This window comes from Bombina bombina, chromosome 12 (genome assembly GCF_027579735.1).
Source record: "Bombina bombina isolate aBomBom1 chromosome 12, aBomBom1.pri, whole genome shotgun sequence".
In the NCBI taxonomy this organism is placed as follows: Eukaryota; Metazoa; Chordata; class Amphibia; order Anura; family Bombinatoridae; genus Bombina; species Bombina bombina.
The window spans coordinates 125,439,916-125,454,863 of NC_069510.1; the positions used below are offsets into that span (position 1 = coordinate 125,439,916).

Consider the following 14,948-nt stretch of genomic DNA (forward strand, 5'->3'; position numbering starts at 1 on the left):
TATAACAGCTATAATATAAGTATATATTGTGTGTATTATACCAGTAGTACTGTACATATAACAGCTATAATATAACTATCTACTGTGTGTATTATACCAGTAGTACTGTACATATAACAGCTATAATATAACTATATACAGTGTGTATTATACCAGCAGCACTGTACATATAACAGCTATAATATAACTATATACTGTGTGTATTATACCAGCAGCACTGTACATATAACAGCTATAATATAACTATATATAGTGTGTATTATACCAGTAGCACTGTACATATAACAGCTATAATATAACTATATACTGTGTGTATTATACCAGTAGCACTGTACATATAACAGCTATAATATAACTATATACTGTGTGTATTATACCAGCAGTACTGTACATATAACAGCTATAATATAACTATATACTGTGTATTATACCAGCAGCACTGTACATATAACAGCTATACTATAACTATATACTGTGTGTATTATACCAGCAGTACTGTGCATATAACAGCTGTATTATAACTATATACTGTGTGTATTATACCAGTACTACTGTACATATTATAGCTATAATATAACAATATACTGTGTGTATTATACCAGCAGTATTGTACATATAACAGCTGTATTATAACTATATACTGAGTGTATTATACCAGCAGCACTGTACATATAACAGCTATAATATAACTATATACTGTGTGTATTATACCAGCAGTACTGTATATATAACAGCTATAATATAAATATATACTGTGTGTATTATACCAGTAGTACTGTACATATAACAGCTATAATATAACTATATACTGTGTGTATTATACCAGCAGTACTGTACATATAACAGCTATAATATAACTATATACTGTGGGTATTATACCAGTAGCACTGTACATGTAACAGCTATAATATAACTATATACTGTGTGTATTATACCAGCAGTACTGTAAATATAACAGCTATAATATAACAATATACTGTGTGTATTATACCAGTAGTACTGTACATATAACAGCTATAATATAACTATATACTGTGTGTATTATACCAGCAGTACTGTACATATAACAGCTATAATATAACTATATACTGTGGGTATTATACCAGTAGCACTGTACATATAACAGCTATAATATAACTATATACTGTGTGTATTATACCAGCAGTACTGTACATATAACGGCTATAATATAACTATATACTGTGTGTATTATACCAGTAGTACTGTACATATAATAGCTATAATATAACTATATACTGTGTGTATTATACCAGCAGTACTGTACATATAACAGCTATAATATAAGTATATAGTTTGTGTATTATACCAGTAGTACTGTACATATAACAGCTACAATATAACTATATACTGTGTGTATTATACCAGAAGCACTGTACATATAACAGCTATAATATAAGTATATAGTGTGTGTATTATACCAATAGTACTGTACATATAACAGCTACAATATAACTATATACCGTGTGTATTATACCAGCAGCACTGTACATATAATAACTACACTATAATATAACTATATACAGTGTGTATTATACCAGTAGTACTGTACATATAATAGCTATAATATAACTATATACTGTGTGTATTATACCAGTAGTACTGTACATATAATAGCTATAATATAACTATATACTGTGTGTATTATACCAGTAGTACTGTACATATAATAGCTATAATATAACTATATACTGTGTGTATTATACCAGTAGTACTGTACATTTAATAGCTATAATATAACTATATACTGTGTGTATTATACCAGCAGCACTGTGCATATAACCGCTATAATATAACTATATACCAGGGTTGCACCGATACCATTTTTTTAAGACAGAGTACAAGTACCGATACTTGTTTTCAAATACTCGCCGATACCAATTACCGATACTTTTTTTTAATGTCATGTGACAGTTTACCAAGCACAATACAGACTAATTATTTAAGAGTCCTTCTTTATAATTATGAAGGACTGTAGCTCAAAAGACATTATGAAATAATAAACATGTTTTATTTGTCACAAAGTTCACAGAACATGTTTAGTAATAAAAATATTACAATTAAATATATTAACAACAACAATAAATAACAAATATAAAATTGCTACCAACCAAAAGTGCGATACAGTAAAAAATATAACAGAATACTGTTTAATCATGGTGAACAACACTATGGGCTAGATTACATTTGACTGGTAAGCTTTACCAATGCTCTCATTACACGTCCTACTCCATTAAAGGCTATGGAGTTGGAAATGTGAACAGAGCATTGGTAAAGTTTACCAATCAAATGTAATCTAAATCTAGTCCTATAATTGCAGGATGAGTGTTCATTGGGATTAACTTAATTTTTCCTATGAGTACTCTTCCTGCAATTATATAAGCTAAGATGTTCCTCAGAGTACAGTATGTTTTGAACATAATTGTGCAAGATGAGAACTAGCAGTATAAAAGGCAATCTAGCAATTAGAATAATTTTTCAAAAGTTAGTGGCAAGTTCTTTTTAAGGAACAGAACAGAAGCATCTCTGCATGTTCAGCTATAAGTCTGTTTTTGCTATCAGTAAGGAGGTTCAACTTTCCACACTACTGCATAGGGCAGAAAGATATTTTTGGGCCATTTTAGCCAGAGCTGGAAATCTCAATTTATTAACTGCCCAGTACTTCAGGGGTTTGTCTAAACGATGTAACGTAATCTCTCCTACAATAATACAAATAAGAGCAATTTGTATTGGCAGAACAGTAGTAAACAATTTTTAGTTTAGTCTCCACTTTAGCTTTAAATGAAATGGGAACATGCAGTTTAAAAAAAACACCACAAGATAGCATATGGGTAGTAAGTGGAGGTATCGGTTTAAGTATCGGTGCATTTGCACGAGTACAAGTACTCATGCATGTACTTGGTATCGGTACCGATACTGATACTAGTATCGGTATCGGTGCAACCCTACTATATACTGTGTGTATTATACCAGCAGTACTGTACATATAACAGCTATAATATAACTATATACTGTGTGTATTATACCAGCAGTACTGTACATATAACAGCTATAATATAACTATATACTGTGTGTATTATACCAGCAGTACTGTACATATAACAGCTATAATATAACTATATACTGTGTGTATTATACCAGCAGTACTGTACATATAACAGCTATAATATAACTATATACTGTGGGTATTATACCAGCAATACTGTACATATAACAGCTATAATATAACTATATACTGTGTGTATTATACCAGCAGCACTGTACATGTAATAACTACACTATAATATAACTATATACTGTGTGTATTATACCAGCAGCACTGTACATATAACCGCTATAATATAACTATATACTGTGTGTATTATACCAGCAGTACTGTACATATAACAGCTATAATATAATTATATACTGTGTGTATTATACCAGCAATACTGTACATATAACAGCTATAATATAACTATATACTGTGTGTATTATACCAGTAGCACTGTACATATAATAGCTATAATATAACTATATACTGTGTGTATTATACCAGCAGCACTGTACATATAACAGCTATAATATAACTATATACTTTGTATTATACCAGTAGTACTGTACATATAACAGGTTTAATATAACTATATACTGTGTGTATTATACCAGCAGTACTGTACATATAACAGCTATAATATAACTATATACTGTGTATTATACCAGTAACACTGTACATATAATAGCTATAATATAACTATATACTGTGTGTATTATACCAGTAGCACTGAACATATAACAGCTATAATAGAACTATATATTGTGTGTATTATACCAGTAGCACTGTACATATAATAGCTATAATATAACTATATACTGTGTGTATTATACCAGTAGCACTGTAAATATAATAGCTATAATATAATTATATACTGTGTGTATTATACCAGCAATACTGTACATATAACAGCTATAATATAACTATATACTGTGTGTATTATACCAGTAGCACTGTACATATAATAGATATAATATAACTATATACTGTGTGTATTATACCAGCAGCACTGTACATATAACAGCTATAATATAACTATATACTGTGTGTATTATACCAGTAGTACGGTACATATAACAGCTATAATATAACTATATACTGTGTGTATAATACCAGCAGTACTGTATATATAACAGCTATAATATAACTATATACTGTGTGTGTTATACCAGCAGTACTGTACATATAATAGCACTATATACTGTGTGTATTATACCAGCAGTACTGTACATATAACAGTTATAATATAACTGTATATTGTGTATTATACCAGCAGCACTGTACATATAACAGCTATAATATAACTATATACTGTGTGTATTATACCAGCAATACTGTACATATAACAGCTATAATATAACTATATACTGTGTGTATTATACCAGTAGTACTGTACATAAAAAACAGCTATAATATAACTATATACTGTGTGTATTATACCAGCAGTACTGTACATATAACAGCTATAATATAACTATATACTGTGTGTATTATACCAGTAGCACTGTACATATAACAGCTATAATATAACTATATACTGTGTGTATTATACCAGTAGTACTGTACATATAACAGCTATAATATAACTATATACAGTGTGTATTATACCAGTAGCACTGTACATATAATAGCTATAATATAACTATATACTGTGTGTATTATACCAGCAGTACTGTACATATACCAGCTATAATATAACTATATACTGTGTGTATTATACCAGCAGCACTGTACATATAACAGCTATAATATAACTATATACTGTGTGTATTATACCAGCAGCACTGTACATATAACAGCTATAATATAACTATATACTGTGTGTATTATACCAGCAGCACTGTACATATAACAACTATAATATAACTATTACACAAGCTAATTACTAGTACTTCTATATTTATTTGTTAAGGTGCTGCTGTACTAGATCATAGGTCTAATGAGAATATTACACAAGCTAATTACTAGTCCTGCTGTATTTATTTATTTGTAAAGTGCTGCTGTAATAGATGATAGGTCTAATGAGAATATCACACAAGCTAATTACTAGTACTGCTATATTTATTTATATGTAAAGTGCTGCTGTAGTAGATCATAGGTCTAATGAGAATATTACACAAGCTAATTACTAGTACTGCTGTATTTATTTATTTGTAAAGTGCTGCTGTACTAGATCATAGGTCTAATGAGAATATTACACAAGCTAATTTTACTAGTACTGCTATATTTATTTATTTGTAATTAGCTTGTGTAATATTCTCATTAGACCTATGATCTAGTACAGCAGCACTTTACAAATAAATAAATATAGCAGTACTAGTAATTAGCTTGTGTAATATTCTCATTAGACCTATGATCTAGTACAGCAGCACTTTACAAATAAATATAGCAGTACTAGTAATTAGCTTGTGTAAGATTCTCATTAGACCTATGATCTACTACAGCAGCACTGTACTAATAAATATAGCAGTACTAATAATTAGCTTGTGTAATATTCTCATTAGACCTATGATCTAGTACAGCAGCACTTTACTAATAAATACATTTAGCAGTACTAGTAATTAGCTTGTGTAATATTCTCATTAGACCTATGATCTATTACAGCAGCAGTTTATAAATAAATAAATATAGCAGTACTAGTAAATAGCTTGTGTAATATTCTCATTAGACCTATGATCTAGTACAGCAGCACTTTACAAATAAATAAATATAGCAGTACTAGTAATTAGCTTGTGTAATATTCTCATTAGACCTATGATCTAGTACAGCAGCACTTTACAAATAAATATAGCAGTACTAGTAATTAGCTCGTGTAAGATTCTCATTAGACCTATGATCTACTACAGCAGCACTGTACTAATAAATATAGCAGTACTAATAATTAGCTTGTGTAATATTCTCATTAGACCTATGATCTAGTACAGCAGCACTTTACTAATAAATACATTTAGCAGTACTAGTAATTAGCTTGTGTAATATTCTCATTAGACCTATGATCTATTACAGCAGCACTTTACAAATAAATAAAGATAGCAGTACTAGTAAATAGCTTGTGTAATATTCTCATTAGACCTATGATCTAGTACAGCAGCACTTTACAAATAAATAAATATAGCAGTACTAGTAATTAGCTTGTGTGATATTCTCATTAGACCTATGATCTAGTACAGCAGCACTTTATAAATAAATATAGCAGTACTAGTAATTAGCTTGTGTGATATTCTCATTAGACCTATGATCTAGTACAGCAGCACTTTATAAATAAATATAGCAGTACTAGTAATTAGCTTGTGTAATATTCTCATTAGACCTATGATCTAGTACAGCAGCACTTTATAAATAAATATAGCAGTACTAGTAATTAGCTTGTGTAATATTCTCATTAGACCTATGATCTATTACAGCAGCACTTTACAAATAAATAAATATAGCAGTACTAGTAATTAGCTTGTGTAATATTCTCATTAGACCTATGATCTATTACAGCAGCACTTTACAAATAAATAAATATAGCAGTACTAGTAATTAGCTTGTGTAATATTCTCATTAGACATATGATCTACTACAGCAGCACTTTACATATAAATAAATATAGCAGTACTAGTAATTAGCTTGTGTAATATTCTCATTAGACCTATGATCTATTACAGCAGCACTTTACAAATAAATAAATATAGCAGTACTAGTAATTAGCTTGTGTAATATTCTCATTAGACATATGATCTACTACAGCAGCACTTTACATATAAATAAATATAGCAGTACTAGTAATTAGCTTGTGTAATATTCTCATTAGACCTATGATCTACTACAGCAGCACTTTACATATAAATAAATATAGCAGTACTAGTAATTAGCTTGTGTAATATTCTCATTAGACCTATGATCTAGTACAGCAGCACTTTACTAATAAATATAGCAGTACTAGTAATTAGCTTGTGTAATATTCTCATTTGACCTATGATCTAGTACAGCAGCACTTTACAAATAAATAAATATAGCAGGACTAGTAATTAGCTTGTGTAATATTCTCATTAGACCTATGATCTAGTACAGCAGCACTTTACTAATAAATATAGCTGTACTAGTAATTAGCTTGTGTAATATTCTCATTAGACCTATGATCTAGTACAGCAGCACTTTACATATAAATAAATATAGCAGTACTAGTAATTAGCTTGTGTAATATTCTCATTAGACCTATGATCTAGTACAGCAGCACTTTACAAATAAATATAGCAGGACTAGTAATTAGCTTGTGTAATATTCTCATTAGACCTATGATCTACTACAGCAGCACTTTACAAATAAATATAGCAGTACTAGTAATTAGCTTGTGTAATATTCTCATTAGACCTATGATCTAGTACAGCAGCACTTTACAAATAAATATAGCAGTACAGTACTAGTAATTAGCTTGTGTAATATTCTCATTAGACCTATGATCTACTACAGCAGCACTTTACAAATAAATATAGCAGTACTAGTAATTAGCTTGTGTAATATTCTCATTAGACTTATGATCTACTACAGCAGCACTTTAGATATAAATAAATATAGCAGTACTAGTAATTAGCTTGTGTAATATTTTCATTAGACTTATGATCTACTACAGCAGCACTTTACATATAAATAAATATAGCAGTACTAGTAATTAGCTTGTGTGATATTCTCATTAGACCTATGATCTACTACAGCAGCACTTTACATATAAATAAATATAGTAGTACTAGTAATTAGCTTGTGTAATATTCTCATTAGACCTATGATCTACTACAGCAGCACTTTACATATAAATAAATATAGCAGTACTAGTAATTAGCTTGTGTAATATTCTCATTAGACCTATGATCTAGTACAGCAGCACTTTATAAATAAATATAGCAGTACTAGTAATTAGCTTGTGTAATATTCTCATTAGACCTATGATCTACTACAGCAGCACTTTACATATAAATAAATATAGCAGTACTAGTAATTAGCTTGTGTAATATTCTCATTAGACCTATGATCTAGTACAGCAGCACTTTATAAATAAATATAGCAGTACTAGTAATTAGCTTGTGTAATATTCTCATTAGACCTATGATCTAGTACAGCAGCACTTTATAAATAAATAAATATAGCAGTACTAGTAATTAGCTTGTGTAATATTCTCATTAGACCTATGATCTAGTACAGCAGCACTTTACAAATAAATAAATATAGCAGTACTAGTAATTAGCTTGTGTAATATTCTCATTAGACCTATGATCAAGTACAGCAGCACTTTACTAATAAATATAGCAGTACTAGTAATTAGCTTGTGTAATATTCTCATTAGACCTATGATCTAGTACAGCAGCACTTTACAAATAAATATAGCAGTACTAGTAATTAGCTTGTGTAATCTCATTAGACCTATGATCTACTACAGCAGCCCGTGAGCTGTTTATTAGCAGTTATATTGTGCTGTTCACATTGGTTGTCTGATCCTGTTTTTTATGTTTCAGGACAATGAAAAAGTTGACTGGAGGAAGCAGAAATTGCAAAGTAAGTTTCATATATTCGTATAAGACAAACTTTATTGCTAAATGTGAATGTTGTACATACAATATAGTAATAAATGTTATTGTTTTACGTACAATATAGTAATAAATGTCATTGTTGTACGTACAATATAGTAATAAATGTCATTGTTGTACGTACAATATAGTAATAAATGTTATGTTGTACGTACAATATAATAATAAATGTTATTGTTGTACGTACACTATAGTAATGTCATTGTTGTACGTACAATATATAGTAATAAATGTCATTGTTGTACGTACAATATAGTAATAAATGTTATTGTTGTACTTACAATATAGTAATAAATGTCATTGTTGTACGTACAATATAGTAATAAATGTTGTTGTACGTACAATATAGTAATAAATGTTATTGTTGTACTTACAATATAGTAATAAATGTTATTGTACGTACAATATAGTAATAAATGTCATTGTTGTACTTACAATATAGTAATAAATGTTATTGTACGTACAATATAGTAATAAATGTCATTGTTGTACGTACACTATAGTAATAAATGTTATTGTTGTACTTACAATATAGTAATAAATGTTATTGTACGTACAATATAGTAATAAATGTCATTGTTGTACTTACAATATAGTAATAAATGTTATTGTACGTACAATATAGTAATAAATGTCATTGTTGTACGTACACTATAGTAATAAATGTCATTGTTGTACGTACACTATAGTAATAAATGTTATTGTTGTACGTACAATATAGTAATAAATGTCATTGTTGTACGTACAATATAGTAATAAATGTTATTGTACGTACAATATAGTAATAAATGTCATTGTTGTACTTACAATATAGTAATAAATGTCATTGTTGTACTTACAATATAGTAATAAATGTTATTGTACGTACAATATAGTAATAAATGTCATTGTTGTACGTACAATATAGTAATAAATGTTATTGTATGTACAATATAGTAATAAATGTTATTGTTGTACGTACAATTTAGTAATAAATGTTATTGTACGTACACTATAGTAATACATTTTATTGTACGTACAATATAGTAATAAATGTTATTGTACGTACAATATAGTAATAAATGTTATTGTTGTACATACACTATAGTAATTAATGTTATTGTACGTACACTATAGTAATAAATGTTATTATACGTACAATATAGTATTAAATGTTATTGTTGTACGTACAATATAGTAAATGTCATGTTGGAGCCGAAACGCGTCAGCAAGCAGTCCTTGGGGTGGAACTCACACCACTCAATTGTCTGGAGATCCGCTATGTCATTTTTGTAATGACAAACTTTTAAAATTTCTTCAAATAAAGAATTCTGAAACTCCATTGGTATCCAGTGCATCTGATTACTTGTATCTTTGTACGTACAATATACTAATAAATGTTATTGTTGTACATACACTATAGTAATAAATGTCATTGTTGTACGTATACTATAGTAATAAATGTTATTGTACGTACAATATAGTAATAAATGTTATTGTATGTACAATATAGTAATAAATGTCATTGTTGTACGTACAATATAGTAATAAATGTTATTGTTGTACGTTTACTATAGTAATGTCATTGTTGTACGTACACTATAGTAATAAATTTCATTGTTGTACGTATACTATAGTAATAAATGTCATTGTTGTACGTACACTATAGTAATACATGTTATTGTTGTACGTACACTATAGTAATGTCATTGTTGTACGTACACTATAGTAATAAATGTCATGTTGTACGTACAATATAGTAATAAATGTTATGTTGTACGTACAATATAGTAATAAATGTTATGTTGTACATACACTATAGTAATAAATGTTATGTTGTACGTACACTATAGTAATAAATGTTATGTTGTACGTACACTATAGTAATAAATGTTATGTTGTACGTACACTATAGTAATAAATGTTATGTTGTACGTACAATATAGTAATGTCATGGTGTACGTACACTATAGTAATAAATGTTATGTTGTATGTACACTATAGTAATAAATGTTACGTTGTACGTACACTATAGTAATAAATGTTATGTTGTACATACACTATAGTAATAAATGTTATGTTGTACGTACACTATAGTAATAAATGTTATGTTGTACGTACACTATAGTAATAAATGTTATGTTGTATGTACACTATAGTAATAAATGTTATGTTTTACGTACAGTATAGTAATAAATGTTATGTTGTACATACACTATAGTAATAAATGTTATGTTGTACATACACTATAGTAATAAATGTTATGTTGTACGTACACTAAAGTAATAAATGTTATGTTGTACGTACAATATAGTAATGTCATGTTGTACGTACACTATAGTAATAAATGCTATGTTGTACGTACACTAAAGTAATAAATGTTATGTTGTACGTACACTAAAGTAATAAATGTCATGTTGTACGTACACTATAGTAATAAATGCTATGTTGTACGTACACTAAAGTAATAAATGTTATGTTGTACGTACACTATAGTAATAAATGTTATGTTGTACGTACATTATAGTAATCAGACAGTGATATGTGCTCTAGCTCTGCTTTGCATGTGAGTTACACGACCTGTATATATACTGCTGTATACCGCATATAGCAATCACACATCATATAATGTAGTAGATGATAAAGCTTGTGTATGAAACCATAGATATGCACTTAATGTGTAAAACAAGTAATACTCCCATGTATATCTACTAAACCACTGAAAGGAACAGTGCACTCACACATGTTCTCTTGTCCTTATGAAATAGCTGCATAGGAACCAGCTGAGCACATCTGATGAGCCAATGACAATAGACTGTGTAGCCTCTAATCCCCATATAGTGCATGGCTGCTGAGCCTACCTAGGTATGCTTTTCAACAAATGATAACAAGAGAAGTTATTTTGAAAACAGAAGTAAACTAAAAAGTATATTTCTATTGCGTGTACTGTCTGATATGTGAACGTTTAATTTTATCTTTCATGTCCTTGTAAAAGAATTTTTTTTTTTAACATATATATATATATATATATATATATATATATATGCTGCTGTTTAATAAGGATGAAGACAAATGTATATTGTACGTACAATATAGTATTAAATGTTATTGTTGTACGTACAATATAGTAATAAATGTCATGTTGGAGCCGAAACGCGTCAGCAAGCAGTCCTTGGGGTGGAACTCACACCACTCAATTGTCTGGAGATCCGCTATGTTATTTTTGTAATGACAAACTTTTAAAATTTCTTCAAATAAAGAATTCTGAAACTCCATTGGTATCCAGTGCATCTGATTACTTGTATCTTTGTACGTACAATATACTAATAAATGTCATTGTTGTACGTATACTATAGTAATAAATGTTATTGTACGTACACTATAGTAATAAATGTTATTGTATGTACAATATAGTAATAAATGTCATTGTTGTACGTACAATATAGTAATACATGTTATTGTTGTACGTTTACTATAGTAATGTCATTGTTGTACGTACACTATAGTAATAAATGTTATGTTGTATGTACACTATAGTAATAAATGTTATGTTGTATGTACACTATAGTAATAAATTTCATTGTTGTACGTACACTATAGTAATAAATGTCATTGTTGTACGTACACTATAGTAATAAATGTTATGTTGTATGTACACTATAGTAATAAATTTCATTGTTGTACGTACACTATAGTAATAAATGTCATTGTTGTACGTACACTATAGTAATAAATGTTATGTTGTATGTACACTATAGTAATAAATTTCATTGTTGTACGTACACTATAGTAATAAATGTCATTGTTGTACGTACACTATAGTAATAAATGTTATGTTGTATGTACACTATAGTAATAAATTTCATTGTTGTACGTACACTATAGTAATAAATGTTATGTTGTATGTACACTATAGTAATAAATTTCATTGTTGTACGTACACTATAGTAATAAATGTCATTGTTGTACGTACACTATAGTAATAAATGTTATGTTGTATGTACACTATAGTAATAAATGTTATGTTGTATGTACACTATAGTAATAAATGTTATGTTGTATGTACACTATAGTAATAAATTTCATTGTTGTACGTACACTATAGTAATAAATGTCATTGTTGTATGTACACTATAGTAATGTCATTGTACGTACAATATAGTAATACATGTTATTGTTGTTAATACACTATAGTAATAAATGTTATTGTACGTACAATATAGCAATACATGTCATTGTTGTACGTACAATATAGTAATACATGTTATTGTTGTACGTTTACTATAGTAATGTCATTGTTGTACGTACACTATAGTAATAAATGTCATGTTGTATGTACACTATAGTAATAAATGTTATGTTGTACGTACAATATAGTAATAAATGTTATGTTGTACGTACAATATAGTAATACATGTTATTGTTGTACGTTTACTATAGTAATGTCATTGTTGTACGTACACTATAGTAATAAATGTCATGTTGTATGTACACTATAGTAATAAATGTTATGTTGTACGTACAATATAGTAATAAATGTTATGTTGTACGTACAATATAGTAATAAATGTTATGTTGTACGTACAATATAGTAATAAATGTTATGTTGTACATACACTATAGTAATAAATGTTATGTTGTACGTACACTATAGTAATAAATGTTATGTTGTACGTACACTATAGTAATAAATGTTATGTTGTACGTACACTATAGTAATAAATGTTATGTTGTACGTACAATATAGTAATGTCATGTTGTACGTACACTATAGTAATAAATGTTATGTTGTATGTACACTATAGTAATAAATGTTATGTTTTACGTACAGTATAGTAATAAATGTTATGTTGTACGTACACTAAAGTAATAAATGTTATGTTGTATGTACACTATAGTAATAAATGTTATGTTTTACGTACACTATAGTAATAAATGTTATGTTGTACGTACACTATAGTAATAAATGTTATGTTGTACGTACAATATAGTAATGTCATGTTGTACGTACACTATAGTAATAAATGTTATGTTGTATGTACACTATAGTAATAAATGTTATGTTTTACGTACAGTATAGTAATAAATGTTATGTTGTACGTACACTAAAGTAATAAATGTCATGTTGTACATACACTATAGTAATAAATGTTATGTTGTACGTACACTATAGTAATAAATGTTATGTTGTATGTACACTATAGTAATAAATGTTATGTTGTACGTACAATATAGTAATGTCATGTTGTACGTACACTATAGTAATAAATGCTATGTTGTACGTACACTATAGTAATAAATGTTATGTTTTACGTACACTATAGTAATAAATGTTATGTTGTACGTACACTATAGTAATAAAGGTTATGTTGTACGTACACTATAATAATAAATGTTATGTTGTACGTACAATATAGTAATAAATGTTATGTTGTACGTACACTATAGTAATAAATGTTATGTTGTACGTACACTATAGTAATAAATGTTATGTTGTATGTACACTATAGTAATAAATGTTATGTTGTACGTACACTATAGTAATAAATGTTATGTTGTATGTACACTATAGTAATAAATGTTATGTTGTACGTACACTATAGTAATAAATGTTATGTTGTACGTACAATATAGTAATGTCATGTTGTACGTACACTATAGTAATAAATGTTATGTTGTACGTACAGTATAGTAATAAATGTTATGTTGTACGTACACTATAGTAATAAATGTTATGTTGTACGTACACTATAGTAATAAATGTTATGTTGTATGTACACTATAGTAATAAATGTTATGTTTTACGTACAGTATAGTAATAAATGTTATGTTGTACGTACAGTATAGTAATAAATGTCATGTTGTACATACACTATAGTAATAAATGTTATGCTGTATGTACACTATAGTAATAAATGTTATGTTGTACGTACAGTATAGTAATAAATGTTATGTTGTACGTACAGTATAGTAATAAATGTTATGTTGTACGTACACTATAGTAATAAATGTTATGTTGTATGTACACTAAAGTAATAAATGTTATGTTGTACGTACAGTATAGTAATAAATGTCATGTTGTACATACACTATAGTAATAAATGTTATGTTGTACGTACAGTATAGTAATAAATGTCATGTTGTACATACACTATAGTAATAAATGTTATGTTGTATGTACACTAAAGTAATAAATGTTATGTTGTACGTACAGTATAGTAATAAATGTTATGTTGTACGTACACTATAGTAATAAATGTTATGTTGTACGTACAGTATAGTAATAAATGTTATGTTGTATGTACACTAAAGTAATAAATGTTATGTTGTACGTACAATATAGTAATGTCATG

At 28.1% G+C, this 14,948-nt stretch overlaps 1 protein-coding gene across 1 annotated transcript in view; it reads left to right on the top strand.

The window, feature by feature from the left end:
* Positions 1–14,948, top strand: part of LOC128642702 (uncharacterized) — a 282,968-nt gene that overhangs the window by 234,076 nt on the left and 33,944 nt on the right. The window contains exon 16 of the mRNA XM_053695480.1: positions 8,545–8,584. Within this exon, the coding sequence (XP_053551455.1) occupies positions 8,545–8,584 (40 nt within the window). The remainder of the gene's footprint in view (positions 1–8,544; positions 8,585–14,948) is intronic.